General features: G+C 46.0%; 1 protein-coding gene across 2 annotated transcripts in view; it reads left to right on the forward strand.

Moving 5' to 3' along the window:
* Positions 1-22,902, forward strand: part of LOC149970068 (protein diaphanous homolog 3-like) — a 359,874-nt gene that overhangs the window by 13,814 nt on the left and 323,158 nt on the right. For both annotated transcript variants that reach the window (XM_090228747.1, XM_090228749.1), the window contains one exon: positions 5,303-5,417. In XM_090228747.1, coding sequence (XP_090084873.1) covers positions 5,303-5,417 — 115 coding nt within the window. The remainder of the gene's footprint in view (positions 1-5,302; positions 5,418-22,902) is intronic.

Here is a 22,902-nt window from a genome sequence, read left to right on the forward strand (position 1 = left end):
AAGAAAGTTGGACTTTAAAAATAAACAACTTACTTTAAAATGTCTCAGCTTTTCCCCCTCGATCCTTCAAGTAGCATTCAACCAGCTGATACAGACTAAATTATTCCTAAACCTGTCTAACTCACCCGGGGTGTTACTGTCAGACTAAACCTGTCTAACTCACCCGTGGTGTTACTGTCAGACTAAACCTGTCTCACTCACCCGTGGTGTTACTGTCAGACTAAACCTGTCTAACTCACCCGTGGTGTTACTTTCAGACTAAACCTGTCTAACTCACTCGTGGTGTTACTTTCAGACTAAACCTGTCTAACTCACCCGTGGTGTTACTGTCAGACCAGCTGATACAGACTAAATGATTCCTAAACCTGTCTCACTCACCCGTGGTGTTACTGTCAGACTAAACCTGCCTCACTCACCCGTGGTGTTACTGTCAGACTAAACCTATCTAACTCACCCGTGGTGTTACTGTCAGACTAAACCTGTCTAACTCACCTGTGGTGTTACTGTCAGACCAGCTGATACAGACTAAATGATTCCTAAACCTGCCTCACTCACCCGTGGTGTTACTGTCAGACTAAACCTGTCTAACTCACCCGTGGTGTTACTGTCAGACTAAACCTGCCTCACTCACCCGTGGTGTTACTGTCAGATTAAATCTGTCTAACTCACCCGTGGTGTTACTGTCAGACTAAACCTGCCTCACTCACCCGTGGTGTTACTGTCAGACTAAACCTGTCTAACTCACCCGTGGTGTTACTGTCAGACTACACCTGTCTAACTCACCCGTGGTGTTACTGTCAGACTAAATGTTTCCTAAACCTGCCTAACTCACCCGTGGTGTTACTGTCAGACTAAACCTGCCTAACTCACCCGTGGTGTTACTGTCAGACTAAACCTGCCTAACTCACCCGTGGTGTTACTGTCAGACCAGCTGATACAGACTAAATGTTTCCTAAACCTGCCTCACTCACCCGTGGTGTTACTGTCAGACTAAACCTGTCTAATTCACCCGTGGTGTTACTGTCAGACTACACCTGTTTAACTCACCCGTGGTGTTACTGTGAGACTAAATGTTTCCTAAACCTGCCTAACTCACCCGTGGTTTTACTGTCAGACCAGCTGATACAGGCTAAATGATTCCTAAACCTGCCTAACTCACCCGTGGTGTTACTGTCAGACCAGCTGATACAGACTAAATTATTCCTAAACCTGCCTAACTCACCCGTGGTGTTACTATCAGACCAGCTGATACAGACTAAATGATTCCTAAACCTGCCTAACTCACCCGTGGTGTTACTGTCAGACTAAATGTTTCCTAAACCACCTAACTCACCCGTGGTGTTACTGTCAGACTAAATTATTCCTAAACCTGCCTAACTCACCCGTGGTGACAGACCCAGCGTTGGTGAGCCCATCGATCCATCCACTGCTCCTCAAGTCATTCATCTGAACACTGTGCTCAGTGTCTGTAGTCCTGCTCTACGGGACGGAGGCTGCAGTGTGTGTGTGTGTGTGTGTGTGTGTGTGCTTGCCTGCGGGTGGGGAGATAGTGTGTGTATGTGTGTGCATGTTATTGTGTGTGGGTGGGTGGCTGGACCAGCTAGAACAGCAGCCCCCATCTCTATCAGGACCAGCTAGAACAGCAGACACTTTCTCTATCAGGACCAGCTAGAACAGCATCCACTATCTCTATCAGGACCAGCTAGAACAGCAGACACTATCTATTTCAGGACCAGCTGGAACAGCAGCCACTATCTATCAGGACCAGCTAGAACAGCAGACACTATCTCTATCAGGACCAGCTAGAACAGCAGACACTATCTCTTTCAGGAACAGCTGGAACAGCAGCCACTATCTATCAGGACCAGCTAGAAATCAGGACCAGCTAGAACAGCAGTCACTATCTATCAGTACCAGCTAGAACAGCAGCCACTATCTCTATCAGGACCAGCTAGAACAGCAGACACTATCTCTATCAGGACCAGCTAGAACAGCAGACACTATCTCTATCAGGACCAGCTGGAACAGCAGCCACTATCTATCAGGACCAGCTAGAACAGCAGACACTATCTCTATCAGGACCAGCTAGAACAGCAGACACTATCTCAATCAGGACCAGCTAGAACAGCAGACACTATATCAGGACCAGCTAGAACAGCAGACACTATCTCTATCAGGACCAGCTAGAACAGCAGACACTATCTCAATCAGGACCAGCTAGAACAGCAGACACTATATCAGGACCAGCTAGAACAGCAGACACTATCTCTATCAGGACCAGCTAGAACAGCAGACACTATCTCTATGAGGACCAGCTAGAACAGCAGCCACTATCTCTATCAGGACCAGCTAGAACAGCAGCCACTATCTCTATCAGGACCAGCTAGAACAGCAGCCACTATCTCTATCAGGACCAGCTAGAGCAGTCCTCAGAGATGTGTCAGGGAGACGTAGGAGAGAGATGGGAAAGGCTAATAGCTAGCTTATTAGCTAGTCTCTTCCTTTTGATGTTTTGACACCCCCTTGACCTGGTGTGGCCCTACTCCAAGATAGGATGAGAGGGTGTGTGTGTGTGTGTGTGTGTGTGTATATGTGTGTGTGTGTGTGTGTGTGTGTGTGTTGCTGGGGAGTCTATCCATGGTTCTTGTTATTGTAAAGGTCACGTGTCTTCAGTCATACCCCCCCTTGTCACAGTCTGTCCTCCTATCTGAAACCCCCCGTCACAGTCTGTGCTCCTATCTGAAACCCCCGTCACAGTCTGTCCTCCTATCTGAAACCCCCCGTCAGTCTGTCCTCCTATCTGAAACCCCCCGTCACGGTCTGTTCTCCTATCTGAAACCCCCTGTCACGGTCTGTTCTCCTATCTGAAACCCCCCGTCACGGTCTGTTCTCCTATCTGAAACCCCCGTCACAGTCTGTCCTCCTATCTGAAACCCCCCGTCACGGTCTGTCCTCCTATCTGAAACCCCCCGTGACAGTCTGTCCTCCTATCTGAAACCCCCCGTCACAGTCTGTCCTCCTCTCTGAAACACCCTCATTACAGTCTGTCCTCCTCTCTGAAACCCCCCGTCACAGTCTGTGCTCCTATCTGAAACCCCCGTCACAGTCTGTCCTCCTATCTGAAACCCCCCGTCAGTCTGTCCTCCTATCTGAAACCCCCCGTCACGGTCTGTTCTCCTATATGAAACCCCCTGTCACGGTCTGTTCTCCTATCTGAAACCCCCCGTCACGGTCTGTTCTCCTATCTGAAACCCCCCGTCACAGTCTGTCCTCCTATCTGAAACCCCCCGTCACGGTCTGTCCTCCTATCTGAAACCCCCCGTCACAGTCTGTGCTCCTATCTGAAACCCCCGTCACAGTCTGTCCTCCTATCTGAAACCCCCCGTCAGTCTGTCCTCCTATCTGAAACCCCCCGTCACGGTCTGTTCTCCTATATGAAACCCCCTGTCACGGTCTGTTCTCCTATCTGAAACCCCCCGTCAGTCTGTCCTCCTATCTGAAATCCCCCGTCACAGTCTGTCCTCCTATCTGAAACCCCCCGTCACGGTCTGTCCTCCTATCTGAAACCCCCCGTGACAGTCTCTCCTCCTATCTGAAACCCCCCGTCACAGTCTGTCCTCCTATCTGAAACCCCCCGTCACAGTCTGTCCTCCTATCTGAAACCCCCCGTCACAGTCTGTCCTCCTATCTGAAACCCCCCGTCACAGTCTGTCCTCCTATCTGAAACCCCCCGTCACGGTCTGTCCTCCTATCTGAAACCCCCCGTCACAGTCTGTTCTCCTATCTGAAACCCCCCGTCAATCTGTCCTCCTATCTGAAACCCTCCGTCACAGTCTGTCCTCCTATCTGAAACCCCCCGTCACGGTCTGTCCTTCTATCTGAAACCCCCCGTGACAGTCTGTCCTCCTATCTGAAACCCCCCGTCACAGTCTGTCCTCCCATCTGAAACCCCCCGTCACGGTCTGTCCTCCTATCTGAAACCCCCCGTCACAGTCTGTCCTCCTATCTGAAACCCCCCGTCAGTCTGTCCTCCTATCTGAAACCCCCCGTCACAGTCTGTACTCCTTTCTGAAACCCCCCTTGTCACAGTCTGTCCTCCTATCTGAAACCCCCCGTGACAGTCTGTCCTCCTATCTCAAACCCCCGTCACAGTCTGTCCTCCCATCTGAAACCCCCCGTCACGGTCTGTCCTCCTATCTGAAACCCCCCGTCACAGTCTGTCCTCCTCTCTGAAACACCCTCATTACAGTCGGTCCTCCTCTCTGAAAACCCCCCGTGACTGTCTGTCCTCCTCTCTGAAACCCCCCGTCACAGTCTGTTCTCCTCTCTGAAACCCCCCGTGACAGTCTGTCCTCCTATCTGAAACCCCCCGTCACAGTCTGTCCTCCTATCTGAAACCCCCCGTCACAGTCTGTCCTCCTATATGAAACCCCCCGTCAGTCTGTCCTCCTATCTGAAACCCCCCGTCACGGTCTGTCCTCCTATCTGAAACCCCCCGTAACAGTCTGTCCTCCTATCTGAAACCCCCCGTCACGGTCTGTCCTCCTATCTGAAACCCCCCGTCACGGTCTGTCCTCCTATCTGAAACCCCCCGTCACAGTCTGTTCTCCTATCTGAAACCCCCCGTCAGTCTGTCCTCCTATCTGAAACCCCCCGTGACAGTCTGTCCTCCTCTCTGAAAACCCCTCATTACGGTCTGTCCTCCTCTCTGAAAACCCCTCATTACGGTCTGTCCTCCTCTCTGAAAACCCCTCATTACGGTCTGTCCTCCTTTCTGAAACCCCCCGTGACAGTCTGTCCTCCTCTCTGAAACCCCTCATTATTCTGATGTGTGTTTGGTGTTGGAAACACCCTTGGTCCTTCTATCAGCTGTAGGCTGAGACTGCTGTGAAGGTGTGTTGTGGTGTGTATAGGGGAGGGACTATGCAAATGAGATGCATATGTGTGTTTGGTCCTTCTATCAAGTGTAGACTGAGACGATGGTGTGTATAGGGGAGGGACTATGCAAATGAGATTCATATTTGTGTTTGGTCCTATCAGCTGTAGACTGAGACTCTGCTGTGAAGGTGTGTTGTGGTGTGTATAGGGGAGGGACTATGCAAATGAGATTCATATGTGTGTTTGGTCCTTCTATCAGCTGTAGACTGAGACTCTGCTGTGATGGTGTGTTGTGGTGTGTATAGGGGAGGGACTATGCAAATGAGATGCATATGTGCTCAGTACTTCCTTTGTGGCTGCTTGTCCATGTTCACATATTAACCCGCTGGTCTCGCCTGCCTTCTATTGGTGTGTCTGTGTGTAGATCCGCCCCCAGGAGATGTCCGAGAGCTGTTTCTGGGTGGTGGCTAACGAGGATCGCTATGACAACCCTGACCTGCTCAACAGACTGGCGCACACCTTTGGCTCATACAGACCAGGTCAGGCTAACTACTGTTGTTATTGTCTCTGTCTGTCTCTCTGTGTCTCTGTCTGTCTCTCTGTGTCTCTGTCTGTCTCTCTGTGTCTCTGTCTGTCTCTCTGTGTCTCTGTCTGTCTCTATCTGTGTGTCTCTGTCTGTCTCTATCTGTGTCTGTCTGTGTCTCTCTCTAGCTACCACTAGGTAAAGGAGAACTATCATGGTCCTGTATAGATAGTACCACTAGGTAGAGGAGAACTATCATGGTCCTGTATAGATAGTACCACTAGGTAGAGGAGATCTATCATGGTCCTGTATAGATAGTATCACTAGGTAGAGGAGAACTATCATGGTCCTGTATAGATAGTACCACTAGGTAGAGGAGAACTATCATGGTCCTGTATAGATAGTACCACTAGGTAAAGGAGAACTATCATGGTCCTGTATAGATAGTACCACTAGGTAGAGGAGAACTATCATGGTCCTGTATAGATAGTACCACTAGGTAGAGGAGAACTATCATGGTCCTGTATAGATAGTACCACTAGGTAGAGGAGAACTATCATGGTCCTGTATAGATAGTACCACTAGGAAGAGGAGAACTATCATGGTCCTGTATAGATAGTACCACTAGGTAGAGGAGAACTATCATGGTCCTGTATAGATAGTATCACTAGGTAGAGGAGAACTATCATGGTCCTGTATAGATAGTACCACTAGGTAGAGGAGAACTATCATGGTCCTGTATAGTATCACTAGGTAGAGGAGAACTATCATGGTCCTGTATAGATAGTACCACTAGGAAGAGGAGAACTATCATTGTCCTGTATCGTACCACCAGGAAGTGCCACAGTGTCATAGTGGCTCTTTAATAAGGTTAACCGAGCAGACAGAGACAGCAGGGGACTTCCTCCTCCTCCTCCTCCTCCTCCGTTGTTGTTGTCTATTTGTCCAGATCTCCTCTCCTGATTAATTTAAGAGCTGCTTCGTGTTATACTCCTCTGGTCGTGTCGTGATGTCGTCCGCTAGCTGGTTCACCGTCTCACCGTGCCGTAGAGGACACCATTTTGAATTATTCATTCAGCCATTATCTACCTGTCACTACTCCTACATGCAGCACAGACACACACACACTGTACGCGCGCGCACACACACACACACACACACACACACACACACACACACACACACACACACACACACACTGTACTTGCACACACACTGTACGCACACACACACACACACACACACACACACACACACACACTGTACGCACGCACACACTGTACATACACACACACTGTACACACACACACACACACACACACACAGTACACACACCAGAGGAGCACCTTGTTGTGTGACATCAAGGTATTAAATAATGGAGACAGTACAGGTATACAAACACTTGGACAGGTGATGGAGAGGAACCTAACATCAGACCTCCTGACCTGTCTAGTTACATCAGACCTCCTGAGGTTCTGTCTATCAGGGATGTTCTGGTCTAGCTAACATCAGACCTCCTGAGGTTCTGTCTATCAGGGATGTTCTGGTCTAGTTACATCAGACCTCCTGAGGTTCTGTCTGTCAGGGATGTTCTGGTCTAGTTACATCAGACCTCCTGAGGTTCTGTCTATCAGGGATGTTCTGGTCTAGCTAACATCAGACCTCCTGAGGTTCTGTCTATCAGGGATGTTCTGGTCTAGCTAACATCAGACCTCCTGAGGTTCTGTCTAGTTACATCAGACCTCCTGAGGTTCTGTCTGTCAGGCATGTTCTGGTCTAGCTAACATCAGACCTCCTGAGGTTCTGTCTAGTTACATCAGACCTCCTGAGGTTCTGTCTGTCAGGGATGTTCTGGTCTAGCTAATATCAGACCTCCTGAGGATCTGTCTATCAGGGATGTTCTGGTCTAGTTACATCAGACCTCCTGAGGTTCTGTCTATCAGGGGTGTTCTGGTCTAGCTAACATCAGACCTCCTGAGGTTCTGTCTATCAGGGATGTTCTGGTCTAGCTAACATCAGACCTCCTGAGGATCTGTCTATCAGGGATGTTCTGGTCTAGTTACATCAGACCTCCTGAAGTTCTGTCTGTCAGGGATGTTCTGGTCTAGCTAAAATCAGACCTCCTGAGGTTCTGTCTATCAGGGGTGTTCTGGTCTAGCTAACATCAGACCTCCTGAGGTTCTGTCTAGTTACATCAGACCTCCTGAGGTTCTGTCTGTCAGGGATGTTCTGGTCTAGCTAACATCAGACCTCCTGAGGTTCTGTCTGTCAGGGATGTTCTGGTCTAGCTAACATCAGACCTGAGGTTCTGTCTGTCAGGGATGTTCTGGTCTAGTTACATCAGGCCTGAGGTTCTGTCTAGTTACATCAGACCTCCTGAGGTTCTGTCTAGCTAACATCAGACCTCCTGAGGTTCTGTCTGTCAGGGATGTTCTGGTCTAGCTAACATCAGACCTCCTGAGGATCTGACTATCAGGGATGTTCTGGTCTAGTTACATCAGACCTCCTGAAGTTCTGTCTGTCAGGGATGTTCTGGTCTAGCTAACATCAGACCTCCTGAGGTTCTGTCTAGTTACATCAGACCTCCTGAGATTCTGTCTGTCAGGGATGTTCTGGTCTAGCTTACATCAGACCTCCTGAGGTTCTGTCTGTCAGGGATGTTCTGGTCTAGCTAACATCAGACCTGAGGTTCTGTCTGTCAGGGATGTTCTAGTGTAGTTATAGCAGACCTGGTGACCTCCTGAGGTTCTGTCTCTGTCAGGGATGTTCTGGTCTAGTTACATCAGACCTCCTGAGGTTCTGTCTCTGTCAGGGATGTTCTGGTCTAGTTACATCAGACCTGAGGTTCTGTCTGTCAGGGATGTTCTAGTGTAGTTATAGCAGACCTGGTGACCTCCTGAGGTTCTGTCTCTGTCAGGGATGTTCTGGTCTAGTTACATCAGACCTCCTGAGGTTCTGTCTCTGTCAGGGATGTTCTGGTCTAGCTACAGCAGACCTGGCTGATCTAAGTGGTGTTGTAAAACAGGTGGATGTAGCTGACATTAGACCTCCTGAGGTTCTCTAACATCAGACGACGCTAAGTCTCTATTAGGGATATGCTCTCCCATATATCTGTGATGCTCTCCCAGATCTCTGTGCTGCTCTCCCAGATCTATGTGCTGCTCTCACATGTCTCTGTGCTGCTCTCCCAGATCTATGTGCTGCTCTCACATGTCTCTGTGCTGCTCTCCCATGTCTCTGTGCTGCTCTCCCATGTCTCTGTGCTGCTCTCCCATGTCTCTGTGCTGCTCTCCCATGTCTCTGTGCTGCTCTCCCATGTCTCTGTGCTGCTCTCCCATGTCTCTGTGCTGCTCTCCCATGTCTCTGTGCTGCTCTCCCATGTCTCTGTGCTGCTCTCCCATGTCTCTGTGTAAGGAGTATAATGTTTTAAGTAAGTCACTATGGGAACTAGGGCTGTCTGCGACACCCTATATGTTAATCTGGGTATAGACACACCCTATATGTTAATCAGCCAAATGATTTGAGCTTGCGTGATGTTTTTCAGTTTACGGTTTGATGAAATAAGACCTGCCTCAAGAGGGCTCCAGAGATCTAGATAACCAGGAAGAAGAAAAAAAAAAAAAACTTGAACTTGATCCAACTCTTCTTCTCCCGCTCCTGCTGTCTGTCTCAGATTCTGCCGTTCCTCTCCTGGAGCTGCTGGTAATTGGCTACACGAGGAGTGGACAACCCTTTTCTCATGTTGAATGCCAATTCGTCTTACCGTTTCTACCGATCCGCGTGCCCGGTTATGGTTATTCATTCGCACGTTTTTTTGTGAAACGGTTTCATTTAATTTATAACGTTTTCACATCTCAACGTCGTGTGGTTAATCAAGATGAAATCTAAATGAAAATTAATCCAATCTAAAAGTAACTTCGGTCGCCAACTATGTAAAAAAAAAAATTGCCCGACGTAAAGCCGAGGAATAGTAATATTGCAGCCTGCAGGTAGAAAATATCCTGATTTAAAAATGAACATCCTGTTAATCACGTTGTCTTCACATGGCCCTGTCTACAACGAACGGCGCAAGGGGACGTGGGACGGAGCTCCATTTGGCCTCTGGAGGTTCCCCAAATCGTGGCAAACCCTCCGTAGAGACCATCTGGTGTCATGAATGTGGACACGAAGCCACTACGTCAGACCTGCTGGTGTCATGAATGTGGACACGAAGCCACTACGTCAGACCTGCTGGTGTCATGAATGTGGACATGAAGCCACTACGTCAGACCGGCTGGTGTCATTAATGTGGACATGAAGCCACTACGTCAGACCTGCTGGTGTCATGAATGTGGACATGAAGCCACTACGTCAGACCTGCTGGTGTCATGAATGTGGACATGAAGCCACTACGTCAGACCTGCTGGTGTCATGAATGTGGACATGAAGCCACTACGTCAGACCTGCTGGTGTCATGAATGTGGACACGAAGCCACTACGTCAGACCTGCTGGTGTCATGAATGTGGACACGAAGCCACTACGTCAGACCTGCTGGTGTCACGAATGTGGACACGAAGCCACTACGTCAGACCTGCTGGTGTCACGAATGTGGACACGAAGCCACTACGTCAGACCTGCTGGTGTCACGAATGTGGACACGAAGCCACTACGTCAGACCTGCTGGTGTCATGAATGTGGACACGAAGCCACTACGTCAGACCTGCTGGTGTCATGAATGTGGACATGAAGCCACTACGTCAGACCTGCTGGTGTCATGAATGTGGACACGAAGCCACTACGTCAGACCTGCTGGTGTCATGAATGTGGACACGAAGCCACTACGTCAGACCTGCTGGTGTCATGAATGTGGACACGAAGCCACTACGTCAGACCTGCTGGTGTCATGAATGTGGACACGAAGTCACTACGTCAGACCTGCTGGTGTCACGAATGTGGACACGAAGCCACTACGTCAGACCTGCTGGTGTCACGAATGTGGACACGAAGCCACTACGTCAGACCTGCTGGTGTCACGAATGTGGACACGAAGCCACTACGTCAGACCTGCTGGTGTCATGAATGTGGACACGAAGCCACTACGTCAGACCTGCTGGTGTCATGAATGTGGACACGAAGCCACTACGTCAGACCTGCTGGTGTCATGAATGTGGACACGAAGCCACTATGTCAGACCTGCTGGTGTCATGAATGTGGACACGAAGCCACTATGTCAGACCTGCTTGGTGTCATGAATGTGGACACGAAGCCACTACGTCAGACCTGCTGGTGTCATGAATGTGGACACGAAGCCACTACGTCAGACCGGCTGGTGTCATTAATGTGGACATGAAGCCACTACGTCAGACCTGCTGGTGTCATGAATGTGGACATGAAGCCACTACGTCAGACCTGCTGGTGTCATGAATGTGGACACGAAGTCACTACGTCAGACCTGCTGGTGTCATGAATGTGGACACGAAGCCACTACGTCAGACCTGCTGGTGTCATGAATGTGGACACGAAGCCACTACGTCAGACCTGCTGGTTCGTCTACGTGTTTATTTCTACTGTAGCCTGCGGTTTACTGGGCCGTGATGGAACAGATCACCCTGAGCTTTTTGGAGGCTGTTCTCAACAACAAAAAATAACTCATCAACAATTCATGTTTTATTTCCCACTGCTAGAATGTTCTGTCGGGATAAAATCAATGTCTTTGTCCTGAGCAGTACTGTACCACTCAGTCTAATAGAACTCTCCGTCTGGTTGGAAGTCTCTAGAAGGTTTTCACTGAGTCATGTATGACCTCTATGTTATTCACCTGTTTGACCCCTGACATTCAAAATGCTTTGCTGCTTTTTTTTTCTAAGTTTGTCAAAGTGGGAAATGTGACGCTTCGTTGCCAGACGTGTTACTTTAAGTTGCTTATCTTGACGATATCTTGGAATCAGGTGTCGTTCTCGACAGAGAGTTTTCTCCTTCCCAACCTGGATGAATCAGGTGTTTAAATATTTTTTCAGGGGAACCCATTGAGACCAGTCTCTCATTTACAATGGTGCCCCGGGGACAACTCTACAACACATTCAGAATAATCAATAAAAACAAAATATAAACTATTAATTATGAACACAGCAGGTCTGATGTAATGTCTTCCTGTCTACAGTAATGACACCAGCAGGTCTGATGTAGTGACTTCCTGTCTACAGTAATGATACCAGCAGGTCTGATGCAGTGACTTCCTGTCTACAGTAATGATACCAGCAGGTCTGATGCAGTGACTTCCTGTCTACAGTAATGATACCAGCAGGTCTGATGTAGTGACTTCCTGTCTACAGTAATGATACCAGCAGGTCTGATGCAGTGACTTCCTGTCTACAGTAATGATACCAGCAGGTCTGATGCAGTGACTTCCTGTCTACAGTAATGATACCAGCAGGTCTGATGCAGTGACTTCCTGTCTACAGTAATGATACCAGCAGGTCTGATGTAGTGTCTTCATGTCGACAGTAATGATACCAGCAGGTCTGATGTAGTGTCTTCCTGTCTACAGTAATGATACCAGCAGGTCTGATGCAGTGACTTCCTGTCTACAGTAATGATACCAGCAGGTCTGATGTAGTGACTTCCTGTCTACAGTAATGATACCAGCAGGTCTGATGTAGTGACTTCCTGTCTACAGTAATGATACCAGCAGGTCTGATGCAGTGACTTCCTGTCTACAGTAATGATACCAGCAGGTCTGATGTAGTGACTTCCTGTCTACAGTAATGATACCAGCAGGTCTGATGTAGTGACTTCCTGTCTACAGTAATGATACCAGCAGGTCTGATGCAGTGACTTCCTGTCTACAGTAATGATACTAGCAGGTCTGATGCAGTGACTTCCTGTCTACAGTAATGATCCCAGCAGGTCTGATGCAGTGACTTCCTGTCTACAGTAATGACACCAGCAGGTCTGATGTAGTGACTTCCTGTCTACAGTAATGATACCAGCAGGTCTGATGCAGTGACTTCCTGTCTACAGTAATGATACCAGCAGGTCTGATGCAGTGACTTCCTGTCTACAGTAATGATACCAGCAGGTCTGATGTAGTGACTTCCTGTCTACAGTAATGATACCAGCAGGTCTGATGCAGTGACTTCCTGTCTACAGTAATGATACCAGCAGGTTTGATGCAGTGACTTCCTGTCTACAGTAATGATACCAGCAGGTCTGATGTAGTGACTTCCTGTCTACAGTAATGATACCAGCAGGTCTGATGTAGTGACTTCCTGTCTACAGTAATGATACCAGCAGGTCTGATGCAGTGACTTCCTGTCTACAGTAATAATACCAGCAGGTCTGATGTAGTGACTTCCTGTCTACAGTAATGATACCAGCAGGTCTGATGTAGTGACTTCCTGTCTACAGTAATGATACCAGCAGATTTGATGTAGTGACTTCCTGTCTACAGTAATGACACCAGCAGGTCTGATGTAGTGACTTCCTGTCTACAGTAATGATACCAGCAGGTCTGATGCAGTGACTTCCTGTCTACAGTAATGACACCAGCAGGTCTGATGCAGTGACTTCCTGTCTACAGTAATGATACCAGCAGGTCTGATGCAGTGACTTCCTGTCTACAGTAATGATACCAGCAGGTCTGATGTAGTGACTTCCTGTCTACAGTAATGATACCAGCAGGTCTGATGCAGTGACTTCCTGTCTACAGTAATGATACCAGCAGGTCTGATGCAGTGACTTCCTGTCTACAGTAATGATACCAGCAGGTCTGATGCAGTGACTTCCTGTCTACAGTAATGATACCAGCAGGTCTGATGCAGTGACTTCCTGTTAATGAATAGTTGAACAGTGATTCGCAGCCTCTCGTTGTGATCGTCTCCAAGTCTGCAGAGAATTACAGACGCGGACACAGACCCGGGAGGGTTCTGTAACACGCTGCAGGGTTCTGTAACACGCTGCAGGGTTCTGTAACACGCTGCAGGGTTCTGTAACACGCTGTAGGGTTCTGTAACACGCTGTAGGGTTCTGTAACACGCTGTAGGGTGCTGTAACACGCTGTAGGGTTCTGTAAGACGCTGTAGGGTTCTGTAAGACGCTGTAGGGTTCTGTAACACGCTGTAGGGTTCTGTAACACGCTGTAGGGTTCTGTAACACGCTGTAGGGTTCTGTAAGACGCTGTAGGTTTCTGTAACACGCTGCAGGGTTCTGTAACACGCTGCAGGGTTCTGTAACACGCTGCAGGGTTCTGTAACACACTGTAGGGTTCTGTAACACGCTGTAGAGAATTCCAGACGCGGACACAGACCCGGGAGGGTTCTGTAACACGCTGTAGAGAATTACAGACGCGGACACAGACCCGGGAGGGTTCTGTAACACGCTGCAGGGTTCTGTAACACGCTGTAGGGTTCTGTAACACGCTGTAGGATTCTGTAACACACTGTAGGGTTCTGTAACACGCTGTAGGGTTCTGTAACACGCTGCAGGGTTCTGTAACACGCTGCAGGGTTCTGTAACACGCTGCAGGGTTCTGTAACACACTGTAGGGTTCTGTAACACGCTGTAGGGTTCTGTACCACGCTGTAGGGTTCTGTAACACGCTGTAGGGTTCTGTAACACGCTGTAGGGTTCTGTAACACGCTGTAGGGTTCTGTAAGACGCTGTAGGGTTCTGTAACACGCTGTAGGGTTCTGTAACACGCTGTAGGGTTCTGTACCACGCTGTAGGGTTCTGTACCACGCTGTAGGGTTCTGTAACACACTGTAGGGTTCTGTAACACGCTGTAGGGTTCTGTACCACGCTGTAGGGTTCTGTAACACGCTGTAGGGTTCTGTAACACGCTGTAGGGTTCTGTAACACGCTGTAGGGTTCTGTAAGACGCTGTAGGGTTCTGTAACACGCTGTAGGGTTCTGTAACACGCTGTAGGGTTCTGTACCACGCTGTAGGGTTCTGTACCACGCTGTAGGGTTCTGTAACACATTGTAGGGTTCTGTAACACACTGTAGGGTTCTGTAACACGCTGTAGAGAATTCCAGACGCGGACACAGACCCGGGAGGGTTCTGTAACACGCTGTAGGGTTCTGTAACACGCTGTAGGGTTCTGTAACACGCTGTAGGGTTCTGTAACCTGCTGTAGGGTTCTGTAACACACTGTAGGGTTCTGTAACACGCTGTAGGGTTCTGTAACACGCTGTAGGGTTCTGTAACACGCTGTAGGGTTCTGTAACACGCTGTAGGGTTCTGTCTCTTCTACTTTCTCAGACAGGATCTCTGTTGGATACAGTCTGTCCTCTGTCTCTTTCATCACGCGCGCGCGCATGTGCGTGTGCGTGTGTCTGTGTGTGTGTGTGTGTGTGTGTGTGTGTGTCAGTAAGTGGTGGTCCTCTGAGCTCTGCTGTCAGAACGGTTGTTGTCAGTGTGGAGCTGGTGGACCTGTTGTCCTCACACGCAGAGAGAGAGAGACACACACAGAGAGACACACACAGAGCGAGACACACGCACAGAGAGAGAGACACACGCACAGAGAGAGAGACACACGCACACAGAGAGAGACACACGCACACAGAGAGAGAGACACACACACACAGAGAGCGAGAGACACACACACACAGAGAGAGACACACACACACAGAGAGAGACACACGCACAGAGAGAGAGACACACGCACAGAGAGAGAGACACACACACAGAGAGAGACACACACACACACACACGCACAGAGAGACACACACACGCAGAGAGAGACACACACACACACAGAGACACACACACACACGCAGAGAGAGACACACACACACACAGACACACACGCAGAGAGAGACACAACACACACACACACACACACACACACAGAGACACACACACACACGCACAGAGAGAGAGAGACACACAGAGAGAGACACACACACACAGACACACATGCAGAGAGAGAGACACACACACACAGAGACACACACGCAGAGAGAGAGACACACACACACACACACACAGACACACACGCAGAGAGAGAGACACACACACACGCACACACACACACAGAGACACACACACACACACACGCAGAGATACACACACACACACACACAGAGAGACACAGTCACTCCCGTCTTCTCGCCCATTGTTCTTCCCACTAATTTAGACCACTGGCTGCACACATCACTCTCTTCCTCTTCCTCGTCCTCCTCTTCCTCCCCACTTAAGTGCAGCAGCATCTGGATCCACATTAAACTTTTAAACCGCCTCATCTCTCTCTCTCTCCTTCCTCCACTCCCGTTTTCATTCCATCAAATATTCATCCCTCTGACTGTGAACTTCACATTGCTCTTCCCAGACGATTACCACTCTCCTTCTCCTGTTTGTCATATGAACAACCGCTAACACACACACACACACACACACACACACACACACACACACACACACACACACACACACACACTGCTGATATCCAGTTCACATAACACCTCAGTTCATATCAGAAGAGGAGAACATTTCAGTCTTTTTAAACTCCTAAATATGTGGTTTCATTCCCAATAACTCCTAGTTTAAACAACCAACTACAACATGAACGGATAAATCACCTGTTATTCATGTCTGTTGTTGAGGAATATAGGAGCTGGGATGTAGAGACTAAATTATTACTGTTGATGAATATAGGAGCTGGGATAAACAGACTAAATTATTACTGTTGATGAATATAGGAGCTGGGATAAACAGACTCAATGATTACTGTTGATGAATATAGGAGCTGGGATGTAGAGACTAAATTATTACTGTTGATGAATATAGGAGCTGGGATGTAGAGACTAAATTATTACTGTTGAGGAATACAGGAGCTGGGATGTAGAGACTAAATGATTACTGTTGTTGAATATAGGAGCTGGGATGTAGAGACTAAATTATTACTGTTGTTGAATATAGGAGCTGGGATGTAGAGACTAAATGATTACTGTTGATGAATATAGGAGCTGGGATGTAGAGACTAAATGATTACTGTTGAGGAATATAGGAGCTGGGATGTAGAGACTAAATGATTACTGTTGATGAATATAGGAGCTGGGATGTAGAGACTAAATGATTACTGTTGATGAATATAGGAGCTGGGATGTAGAGACTAAATGATTACTGTTGATGAATATAGGAGCTGGGATGTAGAGACTAAATGATTACTGTTGATGAATATAGGAGCTGGGATGTAGAGACTAAATTATTACTGTTGATGAATATAGGAGCTGGGATGTAGAGACTAAATGATTACTGTTGAGGAATATAGGAGCTGGGATGTAGAGACTAAATGATTACTGTTGAGGAATATAGGAGCTGGGATGTAGAGACTAAATGATTACTGTTGAGGAATATAGGAGCTGGGATGTAGAGACTAAATGATTACTGTTGAGGAATATAGGAGCTGGGATGTAGAGACTAAATGATTACTGTTGAGGAATATAGGAGCTGGGATGTAGAGACTAAATTATTACTGTTGATGAATACAGGAGCTGGGATGTAGAGACTAAATGATTACTGTTGAGGAATATAGGAGCTGGGATGTAGAGACTAAATTATTACTGTTGATGAATACAGGAGCTGGGATGTAGAGACTAAATTATTACTGTTGAGGAATATAGGAGCTGGGATGTAGAGACTAAATGATTACTGTTGAGGAATTCAGGAGCTGGGATGTAGAGACTAAATGATTACTGTTGATGAATATAGGAGCTGGGATGTAGAGACTAAATTATTACTGTTGTTGAATATAGGAGCTGGGATGTAGAGACTAAATGATTACTGTTGATGAATATAGGAGCTGGGATGTAGAGACTAAATTATTACTGTTGTTGAATATAGGAGCTGGGATGTAGAGACTAAATGATTACTGTTGATGAATATAGGAGCTGGGATGTAGAGACTAAATGATTACTGTTGTTGAATATAGGAGCTGGGATGTAGAGACTAAATGATTACTGTTGTTGAATATAGGAGCTGGGATGTAGAGACTAAATGATTACTGTTGATGAATATAGGAGCTGGGATGTAGAGACTAAATGATTACTGTTGAGGAATACAGGAGCTGGGATGTAGAGACTAAATGATTACTGTTGATGAATATAGGAGCTGGGATGTAGAGACTAAATTATTACTGTTGAGGAATACAGGAGCTGGGATGTAGAGACTAAATGATTACTGTTGATGAATATAGGAGCTGGGATGTAGAGACTAAATTATTACTGTTGAGGAATATAGGAGCTGGGATGTAGAGACTAAATTATTACTGTTGTTGATGAATATAGGAGCTGGGATGTAGAGACTAAATGATTACTGTTGAGGAATACAGGAGCTGGGATGTAGAGACTAAATTATTACTGTTGATGAGGAATATAGGAGCTGGGATGTAGAGACTCAATTATTACTGTTGAGGAATACAGGAGCTGGGATGTAGAGACTAAATGATTACTGTTGAGGAATACAGGAGCTGGGATGTAGAGACTAAATGATTACTGTTGTTGAATATAGGAGCTGGGATGTAGAGACTAAATGATTACTGTTGATGAATATAGGAGCTGGGATGTAGAGACTAAATGATTACTGTTGATGAATACAGGAGCTGGGATGTAGAGACTAAATTATTACTGTTGATGAATATAGGAGCTGGGATGTAGAGACTAAATGATTACTGTTGAGGAATATAGGAGCTGGGATGTAGAGACTAAATTATTACTGTTGAGGAATACAGGAGCTGGGATGTAGAGACTAAATGATTACTGTTGATGAATATAGGAGCTGGGATGTAGAGACTAAATTATTACTGTTGAGGAATACAGGAGCTGGGATGTAGAGACTAAATGATTACTGTTGATGAATATAGGAGCTGGGATGTAGAGACTAAATTATTACTGTTGTTGAGGAATATAGGAGCTGGGATGTAGAGACTAAATTATTACTGTTGATGAATATAGGAGCTGGGATGTAGAGACTAAATTATTACTGTTGAGGAATACAGGAGCTGGGATGTAGAGACTAAATGATTACTGTTGATGAATATAGGAGCTGGGATGTAGAGACTAAATGATTACTGTTGATGAATATAGGAGCTGGGATGTAGAGACTAAATTATTACTGTTGAGGAATACAGGAGCTGGGATGTAGAGACTAAATGATTACTGTTGATGAATATAGGAGCTGGGATGTAGAGACTAAATGATTACTGTTGATGAATATAGGAGCTGGGATGTAGAGACTAAATGATTACTGTTGTACAGGAATATAGGAGCTGGGATGTAGAGACTAAATGATTACTGTTGTACAGGAATACAGGAGCTGGGATGTAGAGACTAAATTATTACTGTTGATGAATATAGGAGCTGGGATGTAGAGACTAAATGATTACTGTTGATGAATATAGGAGCTGGGATGTAGAGACTAAATGATTACTGTTGTACAGGAATATAGGAGCTGGGATGTAGAGACTAAATGATTACTGTTGTACAGGAATACAGGAGCTGGGATGTAGAGACTAAATTATTACTGTTGTACAGGAATATAGGAGCTGGGATGTAGAGACTAAATGATTACTGTTGATGAATATAGGAGCTGGGATGTAGAGACTAAATGATTACTGTTGAGGAATATAGGAGCTGGGATGTAGAGACTAAATTATTACTGTTGTTGATGAATATAGGAGCTGGGATGTAGAGACTAAATTATTACTGTTGTACAGGAATACAGGAGCTGGGATGTAGAGACTAAATTATTACTGTTGTTGATGAATATAGGAGCTGGGATGTAGAGACTAAATGATTACTGTTGTACAGGAATACAGGAGCTGGGATGTAGAGACTAAATTATTACTGTTGATGAATATAGGAGCTGGGATGTAGAGACTAAATGATTACTGTTGATGAATATAGGAGCTGGGATGTAGAGACTAAATGATTACTGTTGAGGAATATAGGAGCTGGGATGTAGAGACTAAATGATTACTGTTGTTGAATATAGGAGCTGGGATGTAGAGACTAAATTATTACTGTTGAGGAATATAGGAGCTGGGATAAACAGACTAAATGATTACTGTTGATGAATATAGGAGCTGGGATGTAGAGACTAAATGATTACTGTTGATGAATATAGGAGCTGGGATGTAGAGACTAAATGATTACTGTTGTTGAATATAGGAGCTGGGATGTAGAGACTAAATTATTACTGTTGAGGAATATAGGAGCTGGGATGTAGAGACTAAATGATTACTGTTGTGGAATATAGGAGCTGGGATGTAGAGACTAAATGATTACTGTTGATGAATATAGGAGCTGGGATAAACAGACTAAATGATTACTGTTGATGAATATAGGAGCTGGGATGTAGAGACTAAATGATTACTGTTGAGGAATATAGGAGCTGGGATGTAGAGACTAAATTATTACTGTTGATGAATATAGGAGCTGGGATGTAGAGGCTAAATGATTACTGTTGATGAATATAGGAGCTGGGATGTAGAGACTAAATGATTACTGTTGTTGAATATAGGAGCTGGGATGTAGAGACTAAATGATTACTGTTGATGAATATAGGAGCTGGGATGTAGAGACTAAATGATTACTGTTGAGGAATATAGGAGCTGGGATGTAGAGACTAAATTATTACTGTTGAGGAATATAGGAGCTGGGATGTAGAGACTAAATGATTACTGTTGAGGAATATAGGAGCTGGGATGTAGAGACTAAATGATTACTGTTGAGGAATATAGGAGCTGGGATGTAGAGACTAAATGATTACTGTTGAGGAATATAGGAGCTGGGATGTAGAGACTAAATTATTACTGTTGATGAATATAGGAGCTGGGATGTAGAGACTAAATGATTACTGTTGATGAATATAGGAGCTGGGATGTAGAGACTAAATGATTACTGTTGAGGAATATAGGAGCTGGGATGTAGAGACTAAATTATTACTGTTGATGAATATAGGAGCTGGGATGTAGAGACTAAATGATTACTGTTGATGAATATAGGAGCTGGGATGTAGAGACTAAATGATTACTGTTGAGGAATATAGGAGCTGGGATGTAGAGACTAAATTATTACTGTTGATGAATATAGGAGCTGGGATGTAGAGACTAAATGATTACTGTTGATGAATATAGGAGCTGGGATGTAGAGACTAAATGATTACTGTTGATGAATATAGGAGCTGGGATAAACAGACTAAATGATTACTGTTGAGGAATATAGGAGCTGGGATAAACAGACTAAATGATTACTGTTGTTGAATATAGGAGCTGGGATGTAGAGACTAAATGATTACTGTTGAGGAATATAGGAGCTGGGATGTAGAGACTAAATTATTACTGTTGATGAATATAGGAGCTGGGATGTAGAGACTAAATGATTACTGTTGAGGAATATAGGAGCTGGGATGTAGAGACTAAATTATTACTGTTGAGGAATATAGGAGCTGGGATGTAGAGACTAAATGATTACTGTTGAGGAATATAGGAGCTGGGATATAGAGACTAAATTATTACTGTTGAGGAATATAGGAGCTGGGATGTAGAGACTAAATGATTACTGTTGATGAATATAGGAGCTGGGATGTAGAGACTAAATGATTACTGTTGATGAATATAGGAGCTGGGATGTAGAGACTAAATGATTACTGTTGATGAATATAGGAGCTGGGATGTAGAGACTAAATGATTACTGTTGAGGAATATAGGAGCTGGGATGTAGAGACTAAATTATTACTGTTGATGAATATAGGAGCTGGGATGTAGAGACTAAATGATTACTGTTGATGAATATAGGAGCTGGGATGTAGAGACTAAATGATTACTGTTGATGAATATAGGAGCTGGGATAAACAGACTAAATGATTACTGTTGAGGAATATAGGAGCTGGGATGTAGAGACTAAATGATTACTGTTGAGGAATATAGGAGCTGGGATGTAGAGACTAAATGATTACTGTTGAGGAATATAGGAGCTGGGATGTAGAGACTAAATGATTACTGTTGAGGAATACAGGAAGTGGGATGGGATATGCATGATATTTTGTTGTAGGCGGAACTCATCAGACTAGGATCCTATTGTACGCTCCTCAGCCCGGTGCTTCATCACCAATCAGAGCTGTCGTTTGGCCTATATGCAAATCAACCATTGCCATATATGGATCTGTGTCGTTCACTGTGAACTGTGTTGACAGCTGTGGTCGTTTTGAGGATGCGTTGTTTTGAGATCGAAGAGAGATCTGCATGTAGCCCCATGAGCACGTTTAGTCAATGAAGAGATTCAGGACAGAACAGCACATTTAACCTCCCTCTGCCACATCCCCTTTAATAACATTAATGAAGAGGTTCAGGACAGAACAGCACATTTAACCTCCCTCTGCCACATCCCCTTTAATAACATTAATGAAGAGGTTCAGGACAGAACAGCAGATTAAACTCTCACTCCCTCCGCCACATCCCCTTTAATAACATTAATGAAGAGGTTCAGGACAGAACAGCACATTAAACTCTCCCTCCCTCTGCCACATCCCCTTTAATAACATTAATGAAGAGGTTCAGGACAGAACAGCAGATTAAACTCTCACTCCCTCTGCCACATCCCCTTTAATAACATTAATGAAGAGGTTCAGGACAGAACAGCAGATTAAACTCTCCCTCCCTCTGCCACATCCCCTTTAATAACATTAATGAAGAGGTTCAGGACAGAACAGCAGATTAAACTCTCCCTCCCTCTGCCACATCCCCTTTAATAACATTAATGAAGAGATTCAGGACAGAACAGCAGATTAAACTCTCCCTCCCTCTGCCACATCCCCTTTAATAACATTAATGAAGAGGTTCAGGACAGAACAGCACATTTAACCTCCCTCTGCCACATCCCCTTTAATAACATTAATGAAGAGGTTCAGGACAGAACAGCACATTAAACTCTCCCTCCCTCTGCCACATCCCCTTTAATAACATTAATGAAGAGGTTCAGGACAGAACAGCAGACTGGAGGAGGGACACACACACACACACACACACACTCACAGACATACGCTCACAGACAGCTGTTTAACAGTCTGATGGCCTTGAGATAGAAGCTATTTTTCAGTCTCTCGGTCCCAGCTTTGATGCACCTGTACTGACCTCGCCTTCTGGATGATAGCGGGGTGAACAGGCAGTGGCTCGGGTGGTTGTTGTTTTTAGATGAGCTGCAAAGTTTCCTAAGGACTAGAAGGACTAGAAGCGAGCCTCTCTGTCGGCAGCGTTTTCTGAGACTCAGTCCCACCTGTCCCACCATTACTGAGGCTCAGTCCCACCTGTCCCACCATTACTGAGGCTCAGGTCCACCTGTCCCACCATTACTGAGGCTCAGTCCCACCTGTCCCACCATTACTGAGGCTCAGGTCCACCTGTCCCACCATTACTGAGGCTCAGTTCCACCTGTCCCACCATTACTGAGGCTCAGTCCCACCTGTCCCACCATTACTGAGGCTCAGGTCCACCTGTCCCACCATTACTGAGGCTCAGGTCCACCT

Source organism: Oncorhynchus mykiss, unplaced genomic scaffold (genome assembly GCF_057628025.1).
Source record: "Oncorhynchus mykiss isolate SJ-2025 unplaced genomic scaffold, ASM5762802v1 scaffold98, whole genome shotgun sequence".
NCBI lineage: Eukaryota > Metazoa > Chordata > Actinopteri > Salmoniformes > Salmonidae > Oncorhynchus > Oncorhynchus mykiss.